General features: G+C 41.0%; 1 protein-coding gene across 2 annotated transcripts; it reads left to right on the top strand.

Moving 5' to 3' along the window:
- The first annotated feature begins 508 nt into the window (after positions 1-508).
- On the top strand, positions 509-21,216 carry tmem241 (transmembrane protein 241). 2 transcript variants are annotated; one of them, XM_079489185.1, is made up of 15 exons: positions 509-690; positions 1,289-1,335; positions 4,996-5,073; positions 6,643-6,724; positions 8,639-8,716; positions 9,398-9,423; positions 10,136-10,187; positions 11,513-11,561; positions 14,131-14,176; positions 15,155-15,190; positions 15,318-15,352; positions 16,208-16,277; positions 17,105-17,198; positions 19,378-19,442; positions 20,071-20,130. In XM_079489185.1, the coding sequence occupies exons 1-15, from the start codon at positions 619-621 to the stop codon at positions 20,099-20,101; spliced, it is 861 nt and encodes a 286-aa protein (XP_079345311.1). In that variant the 5' UTR covers positions 509-618; the 3' UTR covers positions 20,102-20,130. The 2 variants fall into 2 exon arrangements, with proteins under 2 accessions (XP_079345311.1, XP_079345310.1); XM_079489184.1 differs by lacking the exon at positions 20,071-20,130 and adding an exon at positions 21,011-21,216 and having other exon boundaries at positions 510-690.
- The last annotated feature ends 225 nt before the right edge of the window (positions 21,217-21,441 follow it).

The following is a 21,441-nucleotide window of genomic DNA, read 5'->3' as shown; positions in this document are numbered from 1 at the left end:
ATAACACTATTACACTTACACTATTACACTATTAGGCCTACTTATTGTGATGGCATACGTGCACAAAACTATATTACTTATTTATTTTCTGTACATCTCTTCCTCACACACGCACACGCACGCACGATATGTCTTTCATAAAGCGATACCCCCCAAACAGCACAACATAAATTAATTAAAGCACACTTGTGTGAAGTGAGGGGCGCTCTTATCATCATACATCGTCACATTCCGTGCTCAGCCAATTGAAATCATCAAGAATGTGGTAGCCTACACACTGTCACAATTCACAAACACACAAAACTGCCCAATCAAATCATCACAAATGTGGTAGACCTACACACAAGCACACAAGGCTGGGCCAGGGAGGAGAGGGGCCCTCAAAAAATAAAATCGTTAAAGAATGCTATTTATTTTGAAGTGTGTGGTCGCAAATTCACCATGGTGTCGGTGTCTCACTTGACCGACACGGCATTATGTGACGTCACGAGCCTTGTGACGTGTCAACGCGCCCCGGGGACCCAGGTGAAGAAAAGAGAACGGGAAGTTTTCTGATCAACATCCAACACCATGTCCAAGTAAATAGATCCATGTCCAGGATGATGATGATGGATCAGCATGCAGTGGAAGAGACACTTCACTGGCCTGATGTTCAGCTGCGTTTTCATCGCAACATATTTCACCAATAAGGTAGGAAATAGATTAAAAGCTTTTTTTTTAATATACCGGTAGGCTATGGGGTTCTCAAACTTTTTGTGTATTTATTATTATTTTTCCATGCCATGGACCCCCGAATTAATTTGACAAAAGATTTTTCCAAAAGATTTTCTGACAGATTTGGGTTTTTAATGTGTTTTTGAAAATATTCAAGATTTTTGGAGAAAATACAGCCGATCTACAAGCTCACACTGCGCCACATTGCGACGCCTTGTTGAGCTTAAAGATCTGATGTTTCCAAATTATTGCCTTCATTTGTATGGTTCAACTGGCTTTGATGCTGCTATTAACATCAAACCCCTGGGGTTAGAAATCAAGTTAGCATCACAGACACACTGTGATTGTGCTTGTCTAACAAATGCCTAAAATATTCATATGGCAGAATTGCATTTGTATGTAGGCTTACACTCTTCTTCCTGGTGTTGAAGTCCTCCTGTTTTTGTAACGTAACATGATCACCAAACTTTTAGCGCACCATCCATGAACCAAGTCTAGACAAGTACAGCCTTGTGACCATCATGGTTGTTTTTCTAAAAGTTTTTTTTTTTATTAATCTGGTTTCTGTTTCCAGTTTGTCCTTTCCGTGTTGAAGTTCACCTATCCTACTTTATTCCAGGGGTGAGTCGCATTATCAATATATTTCGTATTATCATCTATTTTTTTTGTGGCACCAAACGGATTGATTGATTGAAGTATTTATTAACAGTTTGCACAGAATGGGTACATTTCACATGAAAGCACAACTCAGTAGCCAAGAGCAACTTTAGACTGTTACTGTGGACGACACACTTGTTTACAACAGGGTCCACCTTTTTCAATTCATCAGAATAGTTTAAAACGAAACGTTTAAAAGTCCATAAATCCATAACTTTTTGTGTGTGGGAATAAAATATGATTCCATGGTTGAGCCGTTGAAGTCGGTTCTCTATCTGTCTGTGATCTGATAGGACACCTACTGGCGAACTAGAGGTATTGCATTAAGTTTAAAAGCAAATTATATTATCCAGCTTGAATACTTTATTAGACAGCAGTGTAAACATGTCGATGGACAGTAATTTGAGCTAAAAGGATAATACGACAAACAAAGTCCTGCATGGGGACGTATTTCCATTGTGGTCCCATATTACAATACTATTCCCTTCTGTATTAGAAATTCGGACTCTGGCGCTGCATATTGAGTGGTGACCGGGGTTCGAATCTCAGTCATGACATAAAAGTTAAGGATTGCAGCTTTAATGTCCCACTTTGAACCCTAGGCAGTAGGCTTTCAGATCGAAAAATATCAGATCTGTACAAAGTACACAATGTGTCTGTGAGCCAGGTTGACAGGTTGAGCTTGTATAATAGCTACTGTATGTTTGGGCAAGGAGAGATTTGTGGCCCTATTTCCATCAGTAGTAGCACATCTAAACCTATAGGCTGGGTGCCGGATCAAAATAAAGTCACAAGGAAGAATTGAAAAAATCTGCACACCATTTGATGCTCCCAAAATATCTTTACTGGTAGGTAACGTTTCGGGCCGCAGCCCTTCCTCAGACCTTCAAGGAATGAGTAGACAATACATGTATATATAGTAGTGTGACGTACAGTTGGAGGCCATCGATATTGTCCTTTTCTTTTTGCTGAGGTTTGCGTGATCTGCACAAAAGGACAGTTAACCCATTTTGGGCGGGAACCCCTTTTGGTGTTTTAAACATGATGTTATAATTTAGCTATTGAAAAATAGCAGATCTACAAGCTCATAGCGCGCCACCGAGTGGCGCCCTACGAGCTTGTAGGTCTGCTATTTTTGAAAAATCGTGAAAATATTTATTTCAGAAAAATTTTGAGGTCAGGCCTAAATGGGTCAAATGATAAGGGACAATATCGGTGGCACCCAACTGTACCACACCTGTGGCACATCAACCTATGTCACTGACTACTATATGTCACACTACTATATATACATGTATTGTCTACTCATTCCTTGAAGGTCTGAGGAAGGGCTGCGGCCCGAAACGTTACCTACCAGTAAAGATATTTTGGGAGCATCAAATGGTGTGCGGATTTTTTCATTTCTTCCTATTTCCATCAGTGCCTTAACCCTTAATGTAACCCTAAACGACGATAGATAGATAGATAGATAGATAGATAGATAGATACTTTTTTTTATCCCGAAGGAAAATTGTGATATTTATTACACACCCCATTAAGCCTTGAATTCATGGAGTTAAAAAGATAATACTACAACAAAGTCCAGCATGGGGACGTATTTCCATTGTGGTCCTATATTACAATACTATTCCCTTCTGTATTAGAAATTCGGACTCTGGCACTGCATAGTGAGTGGTGACCGGGGTTCGAATCTCAGGCATGACATAAAAGTTAAGGATTGCAGCTTTAATGTCCCACTTTGAACCCTAGGCAGTAGGCTTTCAGATCCAAAAATATCAGATCTGTACAAAGTACACAATGTGTCTGTGAGCCAGGTTGACAGGTTGAGCTTGTATAATAGCTACTGTATGTTTGGGCAAGGAGAGATTTGTGGCCCTATTTCCATCAGTAGTAGAGGAGGCTGAATAAAGTCAAAAAGGACACGCACATCTAAACCTATAGGCTGGGTGCCGGATCAAAATAAAGTCACAAGGAAGAAATGAAAAAATCTGCACACCATTCGATGCTCCCAAAATATCTTTACTGGTAGGTAACGTTTCGGGCCGCAGCCCTTCCTCAGACCTTCAAGGAATGAGTAGACAATACATGTATATATATAGTAGTGTGACGTACAGTTGGAGGCCATCGATATTGTCCTTTTCTTTTTGCTGAGGTTTGCGTGATCTGCACAAAAGGACAGTTAACCCATTTTGGGGCGGGAACCCCTTTTGGTGTTTTAAACATTATGTTATAATTTAGCTATTGAAAAATAGCAGATCTACAAGCTCATAGCGCGCCACCGAGTGGCGCGCTACGAGCTTGTAGGTCTGCTATCTTTGAAAAATCGTGAAAATATTTATTTCAGAAAAAATTTGAGGTCAGGCCTAAATGGGTCAAATGATAAGGGACAATATCGGTGGCACCCAACTGTACCACACCTGTGGCACATCAACCTATGTCACACTACTATTATGTCACACTACTATATATACATGTATTGTCTACTCATTCCTTGACGGTCTGAGGAAGGGCTGCGGCCCGAAACGTTACCTACCAGTAAAGATATTTTGGGAGCATCAAATGGTGTGCGGATTTTTTCATTTCTTCCTATTTCCATCAGTGCCTTAACCCTTAATGTAACCCTAAACGACGATAGATAGATAGATAGATAGATAGATAGATAGATAGATAGATAGATACTTTTTTTTATCCCGAAGGAAAATTGTGATATTTATTACACACCCCATTAAGCCTTGAATTCATGGAGTTTCTTTTATATTTTATTTCATTGCATTTCATTTATTTGAATTATTATTTTATTTATTTTATTTATTTTATTTATTTTATTTATTTTATTTATTTTATTTATTTTATTTATTTTATTTATTTTATTTATTTTATTTATTTTATTTATTTTATTTATTTTATTTATTTACTTTTGTCGCAGGAGACTCGGTAAGAAACTCTGCCGGTCATCTCCACGAATTCAAGGTCGAAAAACGTAGATTGTGAAACCGCATCGTCGTCGTCGTCATCATCATAGCATGTGTAGACTCAGCACCAGTACTGGGGTGCATACTTAGTTTAAACTAGTCATTGGTTAGAGCAGGGGTGGGCAACTTTGACGATGGAGAGGGCCACTATATTTCCACACTCACTCCCTAGGGCCATATATTACTGTCGTAGCAAAAATAGCCGATCTACAAGCTCAAAACGCGTCGGCTATTTTTGCTATATTCGAATTGAAATCTTGAATTTTTGCTATTTTTGAATTGGAATCCTGAAAATTAACATTTTTATGTAATTTCAAATGCCTTTAATTATACTTGTGTTGCGCAATGAGCTACTAATTTAGACTGAAGTAATTAAAGCGGTGTCATGTTCGCATGTTGTGGAATTGTTAACAGCTGAAACCAATATTATATCAGTATTCTGACATTAACCTGAGGGCCACATTAAGTGAAGGTGGGGGCCGCATGTGGCCCCCGGGCCACCAGTTGCCCACCCCTGGGTTAGAGGTTTTGAGATAGGTTGTAGTTGTAGGACTAATGACTGGTCTAACCAAATGACTAGTCTAAACTAAGTACTGTCTAAACTAAGTACTGCACCCACAGTACTAAAACAAACCAATGTTTTTGCGTTTAGATGGCAGACATGCGTTGGGGCTCTTCTGCTTGTGCTCTGTGGCAAGCTGGGATGGCTGGAAATGAGTCGCATTACCAGGTAATGTATTGTAAAGCAGTGGTTTTCAAACCTTTTCATGACGAGGACGGTAAGGACCCCCAAATTGACACTCATTAGTCCCGCGGACCCCATTAGAAAATATACACCAAGGACCCCCCCCCCCCCCCCCACCCAATAAGAGAAGAGTTTTACGGCTCTAGCAGTGATTCTCAACCCGTTTAATTTCAGGGACCCCTCAGTTTGACCTGAATTAGGCTACGCCCCCCCCCCATTTAATGGCATTTCTATCTCTGGGACCCCAATTTATATTGTAAAATCAATGTTCATTTATCATTTTACTCTGGGACTGTACAAATGGAACCAAATGCCATTTGTACACTCTCTGAATTACAGACCAATAAGGGTACATTTGGTTCCTTATTATCATTTAGCTGGGGACCCCCTGGAACTCTCTCAAGGACCCCTAGGGGTCCCTGGACCCCACTTTGGGAACCGCTGTTGTAAAGGACACTGGAATGACTTCATTGTCTTCAATTATTTACTGACGGTGGTTCTTCACTGTCTTGTCTGTCTCTCAGCGTTTCCACACCTCAACCGCAAAACGGTCGACAGCCGTGCACATCTTAAGCTGTGCGCAGCTTATTTTCCGAATTTTTAGACAGCTGGTGGATGGAAATTAAGCTCCACCTCCGCGGTCTAAAAACTCGGAAAGTAAGCTGCGCACAGCCGAGAACGTGCGCGGCTCTTTAGATAGTGTGGCAGCACCTTCTGGAAGGGAGGTAACTTCATCTTCATCTCCAGCTTCGTTTGTGGTTATCCAGGAGCACTCGAGTTGTAATGGATCTTACTCAGAGGTGGAAAAAAGTACTCGCGCTTTCTTTACTTGTAGTAAAAGTATCAATACTGCAATGTAGAAAAATGCACTCTGTTACAAGTAAAAGTCCGGAATACAACGTTCACTCATTATGCCAGAATATGCCATCTCACACGTTTTCAAATGTATAAAATGTACAAACGTCGTTTGAATATAGCGATGCTACGCATCGTGAGCTTGTAGATCGGCTATTTTCAAATGGCAGAAATGTTAATCTAGGGCCGAAGTGGTTCATGTAATGTTTTGTATGTAATATTAAAGCAAACTCTACAAAGTAACTAAAGTTTTCAAATCATTGTAATGGAGTAAAAGTATAATATTTGAATATATGAAGTACTGAAAATTGGAAATACTACAGTAGTGTAAAAAAACAAAAACAATAATTAAAAAAGAATACAAAATTGTACGTAAGTGTAGTACTTAAATGTACTTAATTAATAGTGAGTACACCACTGATGTGTAACCCATTTTGGGCGGGAATCCCTTTTGGTGTTAGCATTATGTTATGCTTTAGCTATTGAAAAATAGCAGATCTACAAGCTCATAGCGCGCCACCGAGTGGCGCGCTACGAGCTTGTAGGTCTGCTATTTTTGAAAAATCGAAGAACGACTGACATAGAAACATAGCTTTTTCAGAAAAGAATGTAGAAGACATTTTTAGAATCTGATCTCAGGTCAAAATGGGTTAATTAATAGTGAGTACACCACTGATGTGTTTAATCCTTGTGTTCTAGGTCGACAGCTCTCCCCTGGCTCCCAGGGTCTCTCCTGTTTGTGGGAAACATATATGCTGGCTCAAGATCACTGGCATCTCTGGTGAGATTCACTCTTTTCCCAGAGCATGCTACGGTCCGATGGGTGTGGTTTTGAGGTTATTAATATTCTGTGAGGTTAAGGTTGGCGTTGCGTCTCCGTCGCGTGCGTCAAAAACGAACCGGGGCATTTTAATGCAGTCACGCAACGCAACGCGGGCAGTGGAGCCACCCTTCATTGATTAAAAAGGGAACATTCCCTGACGGTGACGGAGACGCGACGCTGACGCGCCCGGTGGAGCCCGGTGTTGGGCTACCCAACCCAGTTAGGGTTGGCCATAGTGTTTGTGAGTTTAGGGTTAGGTTTTGGCATCTCTGGAATTCAGTCCCTCCACTGAACATATGGCAGCCTACATGAACTGTCGACTAGCAAGGGACCACTTCACCACTTTTCAACCTTTCTTCAGATAATTAGTGACTAATGATCATTATAAATAAAATATAAAAATACCACAATTTGTTTCTACTCTGCCTGTCTCTCATAGAGGGCTGTTGGCAGTTCAGAAACCTGTCCACCAGTGATATCATTGTTAGGCAGATTTTGTTTTTGTTGGTAAAAAAAATATTTAGATTTATATTATCGTGAGAACGATGGCTTACATTTTCGCATTGCAACCTTTCAGGAATAGAAAGCCTGCAGTTTAGATTAACTTGGATTCCCCATCGATGTCACTGGTGGACGGGTTTCTGAACTGCCCATAGCCCTCCTATGAGACACAGACTTAGTAGGAAGAAATTGGTGCTATTTTATCATGAACATTATGAGGACCGATGAAGATAAGTTGTGAAGTGGGCCTTTAAACCGTCAATACGTCGTAAAACTTACCTTGCACGCTGTACTTAATCTTCTCTTTTATCTACACAGTACACACCACCGCTTTGCCAAAAATAGTCGATATAGACGGTATGTGCGTGACATCATCATCAAATCCGGAATTAAGTTATGCAGGAACGCCTACTGAGTGTCAAAAAACTACTTTCTGGCCTTTTGAGCCCATACATCCGAACAGAAAACTTGTATTTGATTGCATTAAACAACGATAAACAACATTAAACTCATTTTGCCACTCGATTTGCCATTCACTTCAAGCTCACAACTGTGAGGCGTTGTGAGCTTGTAGATCGACTATTTTTGGCTAAAGTTCTCCTCAGAATAGGGATGCTATGGTTCAAGTGGTTAATTAAAAAATCACACCCGTGTGAACTGAGTGGTGTAAGGTCTTATATAGTGACTGATCAGCTGTGGTCTGACGTAATATCTGACGTAATGAAATCACACCCGTGTGAACTGGGTGACCATAGCAACCATGCTCATTTTTCGGTACGAACAGACACGTAAACTAACAAAGATGAAATCACACCCGTGTGAACTGGGTGACCATAGCAACCATGCTAATTTTTTTGGTACGGACAGACACGTAAACTAACAAAGCCAGTTGTAGGAGTGGTTTACACCACTCAAAAAAAAAAAAAAAAAGCCAGTTGTAGGAGTGGTTTACACCACTCAAAAAATCACACCCGTGTGAACTGAGTGGTGTAAGGTCTTAGCCTGTCTGACGTAATGAAATCATGTCTGACGTAATGAAATCACACCCGGGTGAACAGGGTGAACATAGCAACCATGCTCATTTTTTCTGCACAAACAAAGCCAGTTGTATGAAATCACACCCGGGTGAACAGGGTGAACATAGCAACCATGCTCATTTTTTCTGCACAACAAAGCCAGTTGTAGGAGTGGTTTACACCACTCAAAAATCCTATCACACAAAGATTCAGCAGCCCCCCTGCAGATCTGCTGTTCCCTGTTGAAGACCCATATTAGTAATATCGTACTGTATGACTATGACCATTTGTTTCTTTAATGCCTTTAATGAAGATGGTAGTCAAAATGTTTGATGACTTTTACTCTGTGTTCCAGAGCATTCCCATCTTCTTCACCCTTCAAAATGCCTCCCATGTGGTCAGTTTCCTGATTCTGAAACTCAAAGATGGAGAGGTAAATGCAACCCATGTGGCTCCTCCTATTATGCATCTGTTTATGAAGAACAATAAAGAATGAAGACAACAAATTAGGCATTTGTCCTCTGCCCAAGGTCTGACTCACACCTTCACAACAGATTGATGTATAGCTGATGCATGAGACTTATTGATAGATGCAAGCTCACAATGCATTTCCAATGGGAGTCACATGGTTTGACACAACATTTGTGTTGTATGAGGGGGTGGGGGGCAGTCGAAACACAGCTGAAAGCCGTACAACACAAATGTTGTGTCAAACCATGTGACTTCCATTGGAAATGCATTGGGGCAAGATGTAAACAAACCCTTTCTTTACATCTAGCATGCATCAATGTTGTATGCTAGATCGAAAGGTGTGAGTCAGGCCTAAGACCTCGAGTAGAACTGGCCAGCAGCCATTCCGTTGCTGTTGGGCATATCTCCATATCTTTTTTTGTGTTTCTTTTCGTAAATTGACACCCTATACTACTTGATCATACTACAGCTTCACACAAAAGCATCAAAAGCCCAGCAGATCTACAAGCTTGAAACGCAGCACATGTTGAGCTTGTCGATCTGCTACTTTTGAGTTTTGGGCATAGGATGTTTCCACCCAACAGTGTAGGCCTTATACGTAAATGTTTTGATTTGGTGCCGTGATATTTCTTGTCATCAACAGAAGCTGCCATGGCTGAAGACTTTTAGGTATGTTTTGTCCCGTCACCACACACCCTTTTGGTTTTTTTAAGAATATGAATTATTGTTTACTGTGAAAACCTGCAGACCCGTTGTTTCAGCCCTTTTAGGGCGTCTTACTGGTGTTATTAAGAATATGAATACAAATATCATACTTTAAATGTGTTCAGTGGAGTGGAGTAAGACAATCTATTGGGTGTGAGGATTCATATGGGCTCTAATTCAAAATTATAGAGGAAAAAAGTCCTTCTGCACACAAAGGACAGGTGCGTCTGGAACTGGAGAAGCAGAGAAAAAAGGATCCCGCACATTGTCTTCACTTAGAATTAGATTTATTGAGCAACGCTTCGGTCGTTCAGACCTTCATCAGGCATCCTACCTGATGAAGGGATCCTTTTTTCTCTCTTGAAAATGTGGCGCAAATCTTTGAATATATATTCTTTCAGAGCAAACGTTTTTAACTCATATTTGATTCTGGGGGGTCCCTGGAACCACACATTTTCAGATGGGGGTCGGCGGCCAAATACATATATTTCTGGGGTCCTTGACATGAAATAGTTTGAGAACAACTGATATAGAAACATAGGGTTTTTCAGAGAACTGTCATGATTTAGAAGACATTTGTAGAATCTGGTCTCAGTCCACTCCTAAATGAGGCAATAATACACATACCGTATTCATATCAGAGCTTTTATTTTAATTTGTCTTCGTCCTCGTGTAGTGTGTGTCTCCTGCTGATGTCTGCCGTCTCCCTTCCGCTGTGTGACTCTCAGGTGAATATCTTTATCATGGCTGTATCATCTGTTTACTGTACATACAGTATAAGTACCCTTAACCCATTTAGGCCTGACCTCAACATTTAAAAAAAAATCTTCTAAATCCTCCAGTTTTCTGAAATAAATATTTTCACGATTTTTCTAAAAATAGCAGACCTACAAGCTTACGAGCTTGTAGATCTGCTATTTTTCAATAGCTAAATTATAACATAAAACACCTTTTGGTGTTTAAAACACCAAAAGAGGTTCCCGCCCAAAATGGGTTAAGGTAGGGAATCTATTATATACCGTAGGGCAGGGTTTCTTTCTCAAGTGGGTGCCGTGACACAAGTCCAGAGGTGCCACAGAATACTATTTTATATTTTCAATTTATCAATATCACTTGAATGTTCCCCCCCAGAATAGGGACCAAGTGTGGGGGGGGGGGACACAACAGACCAACAGCACGTGCACCAAGGCCCACCCCACTCGATCATGATTGGAGGAAGGCCCCTCTCATCCTGATTGGGTGAAAGCTTTGCCACCCAAAGCCCAAACCGAAACTAGGGGTTTTTTTACTCCAGGGGCTCACTGGGGACAGGGAGGAACTCCTTATATGGTCAGCACACTTTATAGTAGGGAGGATTATCCAAAAAATAAGAAAAAATAAGTGATATTTGAATTAAGTGAAATCACTGAATATACCTTTAATGTCAAGTATGGAGTTATTTTCAATACGTTTTAACGGAAACTACTATTCTATCAAGTTTTAATATGACATAAAATGTATGGTTCTATAAAGTAACAATGTAATGCAGTCAGGGGTGCCTTGGATAAAACGTTATTTACAGTACAGGGGGTGACCTGGGACAAAACAATTTGAGAACCGCTGCCGTAGAGAGACGGTAGTGTCTGATACCCAGATCCCAACGCTAACCCTTCATCACATTATTTAACCCATTTTGGGCGGGAACCTCTTTTGGTGTTTTAAGCATTATGTTATACTTTAGCTATTGAAAAATAGCAGATCTACAAGCTCATAGCGCGCTATGAACTTGTAGATCTGCTATTTTTTTTAAACTGTGAAAATATGCCTCAAATCTTTGAATATATATTCTTTCAGAGTTTCAGTTTTTAACTCAAATCTTTGCTTCTGGAGGGTCCCTGGAACAACATATTTTCAAATGGGGGTCGGCGGCATATTACATATGATTTTTGGGGTCCTTGATATGAAATATTAAGAACCACTGATATAGAAACATGAGGTTTTTCCGAAAAAAATACATTTTTTTAAATGTCGACGTCAGGCCTAAATGGATTAATGCTTTTTTTGTACCCTGCAGTTTGACAAGAGTGGCTACATGTGGGCCGTGTGTCAGCTATCGTGTGAGGGTAAGTTCACCCACACTTGGCAATGAAGTCAGAGGATTAATTAAAATTAATTGACTTCAATACATCACACTAGGGCATTCACTTCTAGTCATTTTTACTAGTTGCCTAGTTTACTAGTCGACTAGTTGTTTAACCACCTATTATGTTTATTTTTTTTGGAAATAAATATTTGTACATTTAAAAACTGTGTACATTGGTGACTATAACTATAATCTACCTGATCTTGAGGCCTACAAAATTGGGGGAAAAAATAAAAAAAATAAACCTTTTATTTTCTCATCAACTAGTCAACTAGTACCAACAAGGTCGACTAGTGGATTTACTAGTCGACTAGTAAACTAGTCGACTAGTTGCTTAATGCCCTAGGCTACATCACACTTGTGTTGTGTAGAAGATTGATGTGGAAGTTAGAAGATTGCTGTGTTTTGCAAAAATAACCAGGTTTTTACATTGTGCACATCAACTGGGATTTTGAGATCACGTAATCACCGTTTTACGGCTGCCGTCCCAGCCAAACGGTAATTTTGTACACTTACACCTAAACATCATAACCATCGTAACATAATGTCACAAACACGCAACCATTGTAATGTTATAGCCTAAGGGGAAATTCACGTTAAAACACTGACTGGGGTCATGAATATTAACATCTACTTGGACCTTTTGTGTGTTGTAAAATTCATAATATTTGATATGCATTTGATCAGACACACCTCCACCCTATATACGTATACGCCCATTCACCTTCAAACGCTGTGTTAACCATGTTAAGGCTCATACATAGTCTGGATTTTCGGTGGTTAGGTGACCACCGAACTACAACATGACGTCATGAGCCGCGGTGAAGAGCAAACCACCGCCACCGCTCCAGCCCTTCTCTCTGTTTTTACTCACCACCGCTCAACGTTATTTCAGCTCCGGTGGTCAGCTCACCACCGGAGCGGTGGTCACCTCACCACCGAAAATCCAGACTATGAATAGGCCTTTAGACTCACCCTTGTTCTGGTGAGGCCTCATTCACACGTATCAAACACCAATCAACCAAATGTTTGGTCGTTTTTTTGGGGCCACCACAATGCTTTTCCAATGGGAGTCGCATGGTTTGACCAAACATTTTTGTTTGATGAGGGGGGGAGGGGCAGAACACCACCAGCAATCAAACACAAATGTTTGATCAAACCATGTGACTCCCATTGGGAAAGCACTGTGGTGGCCCAAAAAAACAAAACAATGACCAAACATTTTGCTTGATTGGTGTTTGGTACGTGTGAATGAGGCCTCTGACTGCTACTCTCCATCGAATGAATGGGGAGTTGGGGAGGCACTCCTTAATTTACACAGAAGAGTAGAGAGAGACAGGATGCTAATAGAAGAGTAGAGAGAGACAGGACGCTAATAGAAGAGTAGAGAGAGACAGGACGCTAATAGAAGAGTAGAGAGAGACAGGATGCTAATAGAAGAGTAGAGAGAGACAGGATGCTAATAGAAGAGTAGAGAGAGACAGGACGCTAATAGAAGAGTAGAGAGAGACAGGATGCTAATAGAAGAGTAGAGAGAGACAGGACGCTAATAGAAGAGTAGAGAGAGACAGGATGCTAATAGAAGAGTAGAGAGAGACAGGACGCTAATAGAAGAGTAGAGAGAGACAGGACGCTAATAGAAGAGTAGAGAGAGACAGGATGCTAATAGAAGAGTAGAGAGAGACAGGACGCTAATAGAAGAGTAGAGAGAGACAGGACGCTAATAGAAGAGTAGAGAGAGACAGGACGCTAATAGAAGAGTAGAGAGAGACAGGATGCTAATAGAAGAGTAGAGAGAGACAGGATGCTAATAGAAGAGTAGAGAGAGACAGGACGCTAATAGAAGAGTAGAGAGAGACAGGATGCTAATAGAAGAGTAGAGAGAGACAGGACGCTAATAGAAGAGTAGAGAGAGACAGGACGCTAATAGAAGAGTAGAGAGAGACAGGATGCTAATAGAAGAGTAGAGAGAGACAGGATGCTAATAGAAGAGTAGAGAGAGACAGGACGCTAATAGAAGAGTAGAGAGAGACAGGACGCTAATAGAAGAGTAGAGAGAGACAGGATGCTAATAGAAGAGTAGAGAGAGACAGGACGCTAATAGAAGAGTAGAGAGAGACAGGACGCTAATAGAAGAGTAGAGAGAGACAGGACGCTAATAGAAGAGTAGAGAGAGACAGGACGCTAATAGAAGAGTAGAGAGAGACAGGATGCTAATAGAAGAGTAGAGAGAGACAGGATGCTAATAGAAGAGTAGAGAGAGACAGGATGCTAATAGAAGAGTAGAGAGAGACAGGATGCTAATAGAAGAGTAGAGAGAGACAGGACGCTAATAGAAGAGTAGAGAGAGACAGGACGCTAATAGAAGAGTAGAGAGACAGGATGCCAATTGCTAAGCAGGAGGAACATCTTGTAAAACAGGTCTTGTGTACAGATTGTAATTTGAACCAGGGGCATTGCACTTCTGTAGTCCATTAACTGCCCAGTCGGCTATCAGCGCACCTCACCTTTTATTCCATAAAAATAATATATACGTAATTTATTTTCAGGTGCATATAGAGTGTTCCAGGTTTATTTCAAGTCCAGCCATTTGAGGTAAGTCATATTTGGTGGTTGTGAAGAAGAAAAAAAAAACAGCTACCACCATGACTGGATTACCTGCAACACAAGTTGCTACCTGCATAGAAACACAAACACACACACACACACACACACACGCGCACACACAAAAATATATAAAATAATGGCGAAAGCCACAAAAAAACATTAAAAAGAAATATACAGTATTATTCAATGTTAATGTTAAAGCGCGGAAAAAAGAGCTCAACACAATCCAGGTCTATAGTCAGTCGCGGGCGTGTGCACGAAACGAGCGCGCGTGACAATGTCACAGGACCGCGCCCACGTAAATACGCTTGTGTTGTCGCCGCTGAAAACGCAGGCCTCTCATTGTCGCTGCCGGTCTGAAAGGACCTTTATAGCAGTGGTTCTCAAAGGGGTCCGGGGACCCCTTGGGGTCCTTGAGGGAGTTCCAGGGGGTCCTCAGCTAAATGATAGTTTGGAACCAAATGCACCCTTATGGGTCCATTTGCACACTCTCAGAGTTAAATTAACATTGATTTTTACAATATACATTGGGGTCCCAGAGATAGAAATGCCATTAACCCATTTTGGGCGGGAACCCCTTTTGGTGTTAGCATTATGTTATGCTTTAGCTATTGAAAAATAGCAGATCTACAAGCTCATAGCGCGCCACAAGCTTGTAGGTCTGCTATTTTTGAAAAATCGAAGAACGACTGACATAGAAACATAGCTTTTCAGGATGTAGAAGACATTTTTAGAATCTGATCTCAGGTCAAAATAGGTTAAATGGGGACCCGTAGACTAATGCATGTCAAACTGAGGGTCCTGAGAGCCGGCATATATTTTTCAAATTGGGGTCCGCGGGCTAATTAAGTGTCAATTTGGGGGTCTTGGGAACCACTGCTTCATAGTGTCCGATAGATAGGCTAAACGTGATACAGTGTTGTAGATCAACAGGACCTGACTCGGTCTTTCACACTTGCTTTGCAGTGACCTTGAGCAGCAGTACATCAACTATTTGTCCAGGTAAAGAGTGCGTCCGTCATGACGATGAATGTCCATGTCAACAAATCAGTGCTGAAAACACCACACCTGTTACTGTATGTTGCCTCTGTATTGTTCCTCACTTGTCTGCTGTCTTTTGCCCCCATAGTGTGTTGCTGCTGGCTATCGCAGCTCACCCCACAGGTAAGAGTTACTAGGCCAGAGGTGCCCACACTTTTTTGACTTGAGAGCCACTTTCAAAATTACCAGCTCAACGAGATCTACCCACCAAAAAAATGTTGATCCCATTGCTGACATTTGTTTAAAAATGTACCTGAGGGGCTTTGGAATAGTTACATACAGTATGACATGAGACAAGCACACTTGGCATGGGAAATAGAGGGACATTTTTAATTGGTAGGGTTTTTTTGTATTATAACTTTGTAATGCTACTGACGTTTTTGTACAACAAAGTATTGCATTGTGGGTTTGAGCTGACAGGCCCTTATAGATGTCAGTCAATCAAGTCACCTTAATTCAAGTGGCACATGCAAAACAGTTTTTTTAAATTAAATATATTTGTAGGACCATGCCATGTGGTCTACCTGCACAGCCTTAGATCACAATCTACCTTTTGGGCACCCTGGCTATAGGCCTTTAGTCAAATTTCTTTGTTACATATTGTTGCTGTCGGGCATACAACACTTCATATCCATAATCACACTTTGTGTTTTCGTATAATAACGCCCTATTATACGACCGTATTACAGCGTCACACACAAAAGTATGAATTATTTAGCAGATCCAGAAACTCGAAAAGCGGCACGCAGCGACACGTTTTGAGCTTGTAGATCTGCTATACTTTTGATGAATTTGAATCCTGAAAAGTAACAGTTTTGGACATACTGTATAAAGGTTGGGATTTTTGGGAAATACACAAACAATTAATAGGCTACCTAACTTCACAAATACATTATTTGTGACACAAGAACTTTGGTTACAGGTCCAGAAAGCCAGAGTTACTTCCTATGAATCCCTTTTGTTTTTGTTTTTTTACAGGGGACATCTTGGGTGCCTTGGAATTCCCTTTCCTTTGGTCATACACATTTCACTGTGTCTGCTGCGCCAGGTATAACCTTTCGAGCCGTTTCGACGGAAAATCTACCGATAATTCCCAGTAGGTTACTTACTAAGCCAATCTTATCTAGCCGATCGGACCTACTGCATGTAGTCTGGAGCCTACATGGCTGCGATTGGCGTTGATGACACGTTAACCGATCTTATCTGTCTACTGGACATGCTGGGAGCCTACTGAAAATGACAAGCCTCCTCATACCCTCCCCTAAACATATCCGCAAGCATGTCGCTGAGCGGTCCTAATATTAACGCATGTTCGCCAACCTTAATCCTGTCAGGGTTTTTTTAATCAGTCGGCAGAGCATGCCCATACTCGTCGAAAACAATCGTACTGATCCTAAGTGATCACTGCGGTCTTGTCTATTGATAACAGTCGAAACGGGTGACCTTTCACCCTTTGGTTACACAAGACCTCATGGGCAATAACAACAGCCGTCGGGTCACAGTTGACAGACGCTGACAAATCTTCTCTTATGTTTGAGAACCACATGTATAGCTGTTAACCCATTTAGTCCCTACGTCAACATTTCTAAAATGTCACATTTTCACGATGTTTTTTCAAAAATAGCAGACCTACAAGCTCGTAGCGCGCCACTCGGTGGCGCGCTACGAGCTTGTAGATCTGCTATTTTTCAATAGCTAAAGCATAACATAATGCTAACACCAAAAGGGGTTCCCGCCCAGAATGGGTTAATGGGACAGATGCTTATTGTATTAAAAAAATACAGATTTAGTTATTATAGCTTTTGTTCCCACAGAGACAACTGTCTGTAGGTGCTGCTCATTGAATCTAAAAAGATTATTGTCTTGTCTCTACAGTGCCTTGCTGGGTTTCCTGCTTCTGTTGGTGACAATAAAACTGAGGAGTGGCTTGACCCGTGAACACTGCAGAGCCTGGGTGTTTTTGTCCAAGGTAATTACTTGTGCAAGCAGAGCGTGCAAGTAATAGTTTTTGTATGTCGCCGTTTGATGTGTATGCACCGTGCCAGCGTATGACGTAATGACTACTTGTGCTTGATATGGCAGTGGTGTCAGATTACATACATGTATACATAGGGGCATTACCTTTAATCCTCCTGACACTGAAACATATCGTCATTACGTCACCATCGAAAACCAATTACACCCTGGCATTGGGTCCTTTAATCCACATCTTTATTACGTCATCATTGAGAGCTAGTTGTACCAGTTATACCCTGACGCCATATGCTGCTACGATACAGACGCATCAAACGGGGCATACGCAAAGTAACCACAGTATACCGCTAATCAACTTACAAATTACATATACATAGAGGCATTTCCTTTAATCCACCCGACACTTCGTCACCATATACGACGTAATTGATTGTTGTTAATTACATAACAAAATAATTTGAAATGCTTAAATAGAATTACCTTCATGTTCTTCAACAGTTTGTTGAAGAACATGTTTGTAGCGGTCGACAGTACTTGCACGCTCTGCTTGCGCACTAGTAGGCCATTTATGGCCTACTTGTGTGCAACAAGGAAGTAGGCACTCGACAGAGTGCAGTTCTAGTTATTTTACTGTGACTTATTTGACATGTAGGCCTATTATGCTGCATTGTAGTTGTACCGATGAGACAATTTGTCCGATATCGATATCCGATATAATTAATTGCTATTATAACCGATATAGATATGATCTCATTCTGTATTAAAAACATATTATTTTGGCCATTCTGAAAAAAGGCTGAATTTGAAAAGAGCAATGCCTCTTTATTCCAAAACTAGGGACGCACCGTTATTGTGCAAATGTTGGCTCATATCCCAACATAAACCGCTTGAATGTAGTATTTTCTTTTTTAATGTTCCAACTATTGACTCTTTCGGAAGCTTCCCCAGAAAACACTGATATAATGTTCAGCCTTCATCATCACAAAAGGCTTTTTTCATTTATTCTTCAACATAATTCTAATAAAATTAAATATCTGCTAAATCCGATATTATTTTACGGATACCGATGAATTGGTTTAAGGCCAATATCAACCGATACTGATTGTTTGCTAATTAATCTCCCATCACTAACCTTTTATACATTAGTGTTCTACTGGTAGATGTTATGGAGGAATACAGAAAGTAACTTCTTTATCTGTGTTGATGTCTAATTCAGACAGGCTTAGATGTGTTACCTCATTAAATATGACTATGATATGATTAAATATTCTCTGGAAAAACAATACGCAGAAAGTATGTTATTATAGTAGTATAATTGTGAAATTTTAAATGAAACATTAAAGGACCACTTCACCACTTTTCAACCTATCTTCATATAATAGGTCCTCACTAATAATCATGAAAAAATGGCGCGTTTATTTTCTACTCGGTCTGTGTCTCATAGGAGGGCTGTGGGCAGTTCAGAAACCAGTCTTCCAGTGACATCATCGATGGGGAATACAAGCTAATAGAAACGGCAGGCTTTCTAGTCCTGAAAAGTTGCAATGGGAAAATGGAAGCCATCGTTCTCACGACAATGAAAATCTAAACATTTTTGTAAAAAAATCTTGTTTAAAAAAAAAGAATCTGCCTAATGATGGAAGACGGTTTCTAAACTGCCCACAGCCCTCCTATGAGACACAGACTGAGTAGAAAAAAATGGTGCCATTTGATCATGATTATTAGTGAGGACCTATTATACACTGACACCACGGTGCATAATCAGCGCCTCAAACTGTGACTCCGCCCACCCCCTGGGGAAGTTGTGATTTGCGCTCGTTCACTGCAATGCAATTTGCGGCATTTTCAAAACAATATTGAGCAGAGTAGCGATTATCAAACGTATTTGCAATGCCATACATTGAAAGATCTGTTGCCCGTGGACAAGGCACGCTACCTCCGCAAGTTAGATAGCATCGGCATAGATGTTTGTCCATATGTGATTAAGGATTGGACCAAGTTGCATTGGCAGCCATAGAAAATTCTTACCCCAGGCTAAAACCGGATGTGACGTTTTTGGGCGTTCCTGTCTAGCGTGGTGTCAGTGTATATGAAGGTTGAAAAGTGGTGAAATGGTCCTTTCACTTTTCTGCCCAAAGAGAAACTGAAAGTGTTTTTTTTCTCTTTCTCCTCAGGTTACTGCCATGTCCCTCTGTCCATTACTATTCACCGTTGACATTAACACTCCATCACTTCTCTGGTGAGCACCGTTTATCCATTCAGCTTTAGCTGCACATGTGGGCCGGTCAACCCGTTCCGAACGGGAACCCCTTTTGGTGTTTAAAGCATTCTGTTATACTGAAAAATAGCAGATCTACAAGCTCATAGCGCGGCACTCTGCACCGTGCTATGAGCTTGTAGACCTGCTGTTTTTGAAAAATCGTGAAAATGTGGCTCAAATCTTTGAATGTATAGGCTATATATATTCGTTCACAGCGAACGTTTTTAAGTCAAAACTTTGCTTCTGGGGGGAACAAGATATTTTGAGATTGGGGTAATTCTGGGGGTCCTTGACGTCTGACATAGAAACATGGTTTTCAGAAAACTGTCAGGATTTGTAGAATAGTTCTCAGGCTAAACATGCTTTTGCATGTTCTGTGACAGACAAGACAAAGATGCCATTGCCTGGCTCTGTATCTCAAATAAATATCCAATTTAAGGAATATAATGCCTTTTGTATTCTGTCAGCAAAATGTAGATTTTGTTAGACATGGAGGGAAATGAAGATTCTCAGATAAAAAAAAAAAAGTAACTCCACTTATCAACTAACCGGTTAATGGATTGATAAGGTTACCAAAACTAATCGATAATTCCCATCCATGTTGCAGTGTACTGTCCAGTCACCTGACGTGTATGTGATGTGTTGCAGTGTACTGTCCAGTCACCTGACGTGTGTATGTGATGTGTTGCAGTGTACTGTCCAGTCACCTGACGTGTGTATGTGATGTGTTGCAGTGTACTGTCCAGTCACCTGACGTGTGTATTTGATGTGTTGCAGTGTACTGTCCAGTCACCTGACGTGTGTATGTGATGTGTTGCAGTGTACTGTCCAGTCACCTGACGTGTGTATGTGATGTGTTGCAGTGTACTGTCCAGTCACCTGACGTGTGTATTTGATGTGTTGCAGTGTACTGTCCAGTCACCTGACGTGTGTGTTTGATGTGTTGCAGTGTACTGTCCAGTCACCTGACGTGTGTATGTCATGTGTTGCAGTGTACTGTCCAGTCACCTGACGTGTGTATGTCATGTGTTGCAGTGTACTGTCCAGTCACCTGACGTGTGTTTGATGTGTTGCAGTGTACTGTCCAGTCACCTGACGTGTGTATTTGATGTGTTGCAGTGTACTGTCCAGTCACCTGACGTGTGTATTTGATGTGTTGCAGTGTACTGTCCAGTCACCTGACGTGTGTGTTTGATGTGTTGCAGTGTACTGTCCAGTCACCTGACGTGTGTATTTGATGTGTTGCAGTGTACTGTCCAGTCACCTGACGTGTGTGTTTGATGTGTTGCAGTGTACTGTCCAGTCACCTGACGTGTGTATGTCATGTGTTGCAGTGTACTGTCCAGTCACCTGACGTGTGTTTGATGTGTTGCAGTGTACTGTCCAGTCACCTGACGTGTGTATTTGATGTGTTGCAGTGTACTGTCCAGTCACCTGACGTGTGTATTTGATGTGTTGCAGTGTACTGTCCAGTCACCTGACGTGTGTGTTTGATGTGTTGCAGTGTACTGTCCAGTCACCTGACGTGTGTATTTGATGTGTTGCAGTGTACTGTCCAGTCACCTGGGGTTGGTCGCCCTGATGTACTCGGAGAGAGAAGGCCACGCGTGATGATGGGACCGTCACGTCGTCCGACCACTACTTTGCACTATCGTGGCATTCTCCTCGTTGTCTTGAGTTAAACTCTTTGTCCGTTTTTGATAATCTTACAATAAATTGCACATTTCTTTACATAATTGGAATGCGTTGTTTATTGGTTTCCCCCCGGTCAAATAAAAACAAGAAATTAATCGCGACAAAGACATGGATTTACACATGTAAAAATAATTATCCATCTTATTATATTTGTTAATAAATACCACAGGTGTCACTGGTTTAACCCATTTTGGGCGGGTGTTGGTGTTAGCATTATGTTATGCTTTAGCTATTGAAAAATAGCAGATCTACAAGCTCATAGCGCGCCACGAGCTTGTAGGTC

Source organism: Electrona antarctica, assembly GCF_951216825.1.
Source record: "Electrona antarctica genome assembly, chromosome: 20".
In the NCBI taxonomy this organism is placed as follows: domain Eukaryota; kingdom Metazoa; phylum Chordata; class Actinopteri; order Myctophiformes; family Myctophidae; genus Electrona; species Electrona antarctica.
This window is presented reverse-complemented; position numbering and strand designations above follow the sequence as displayed.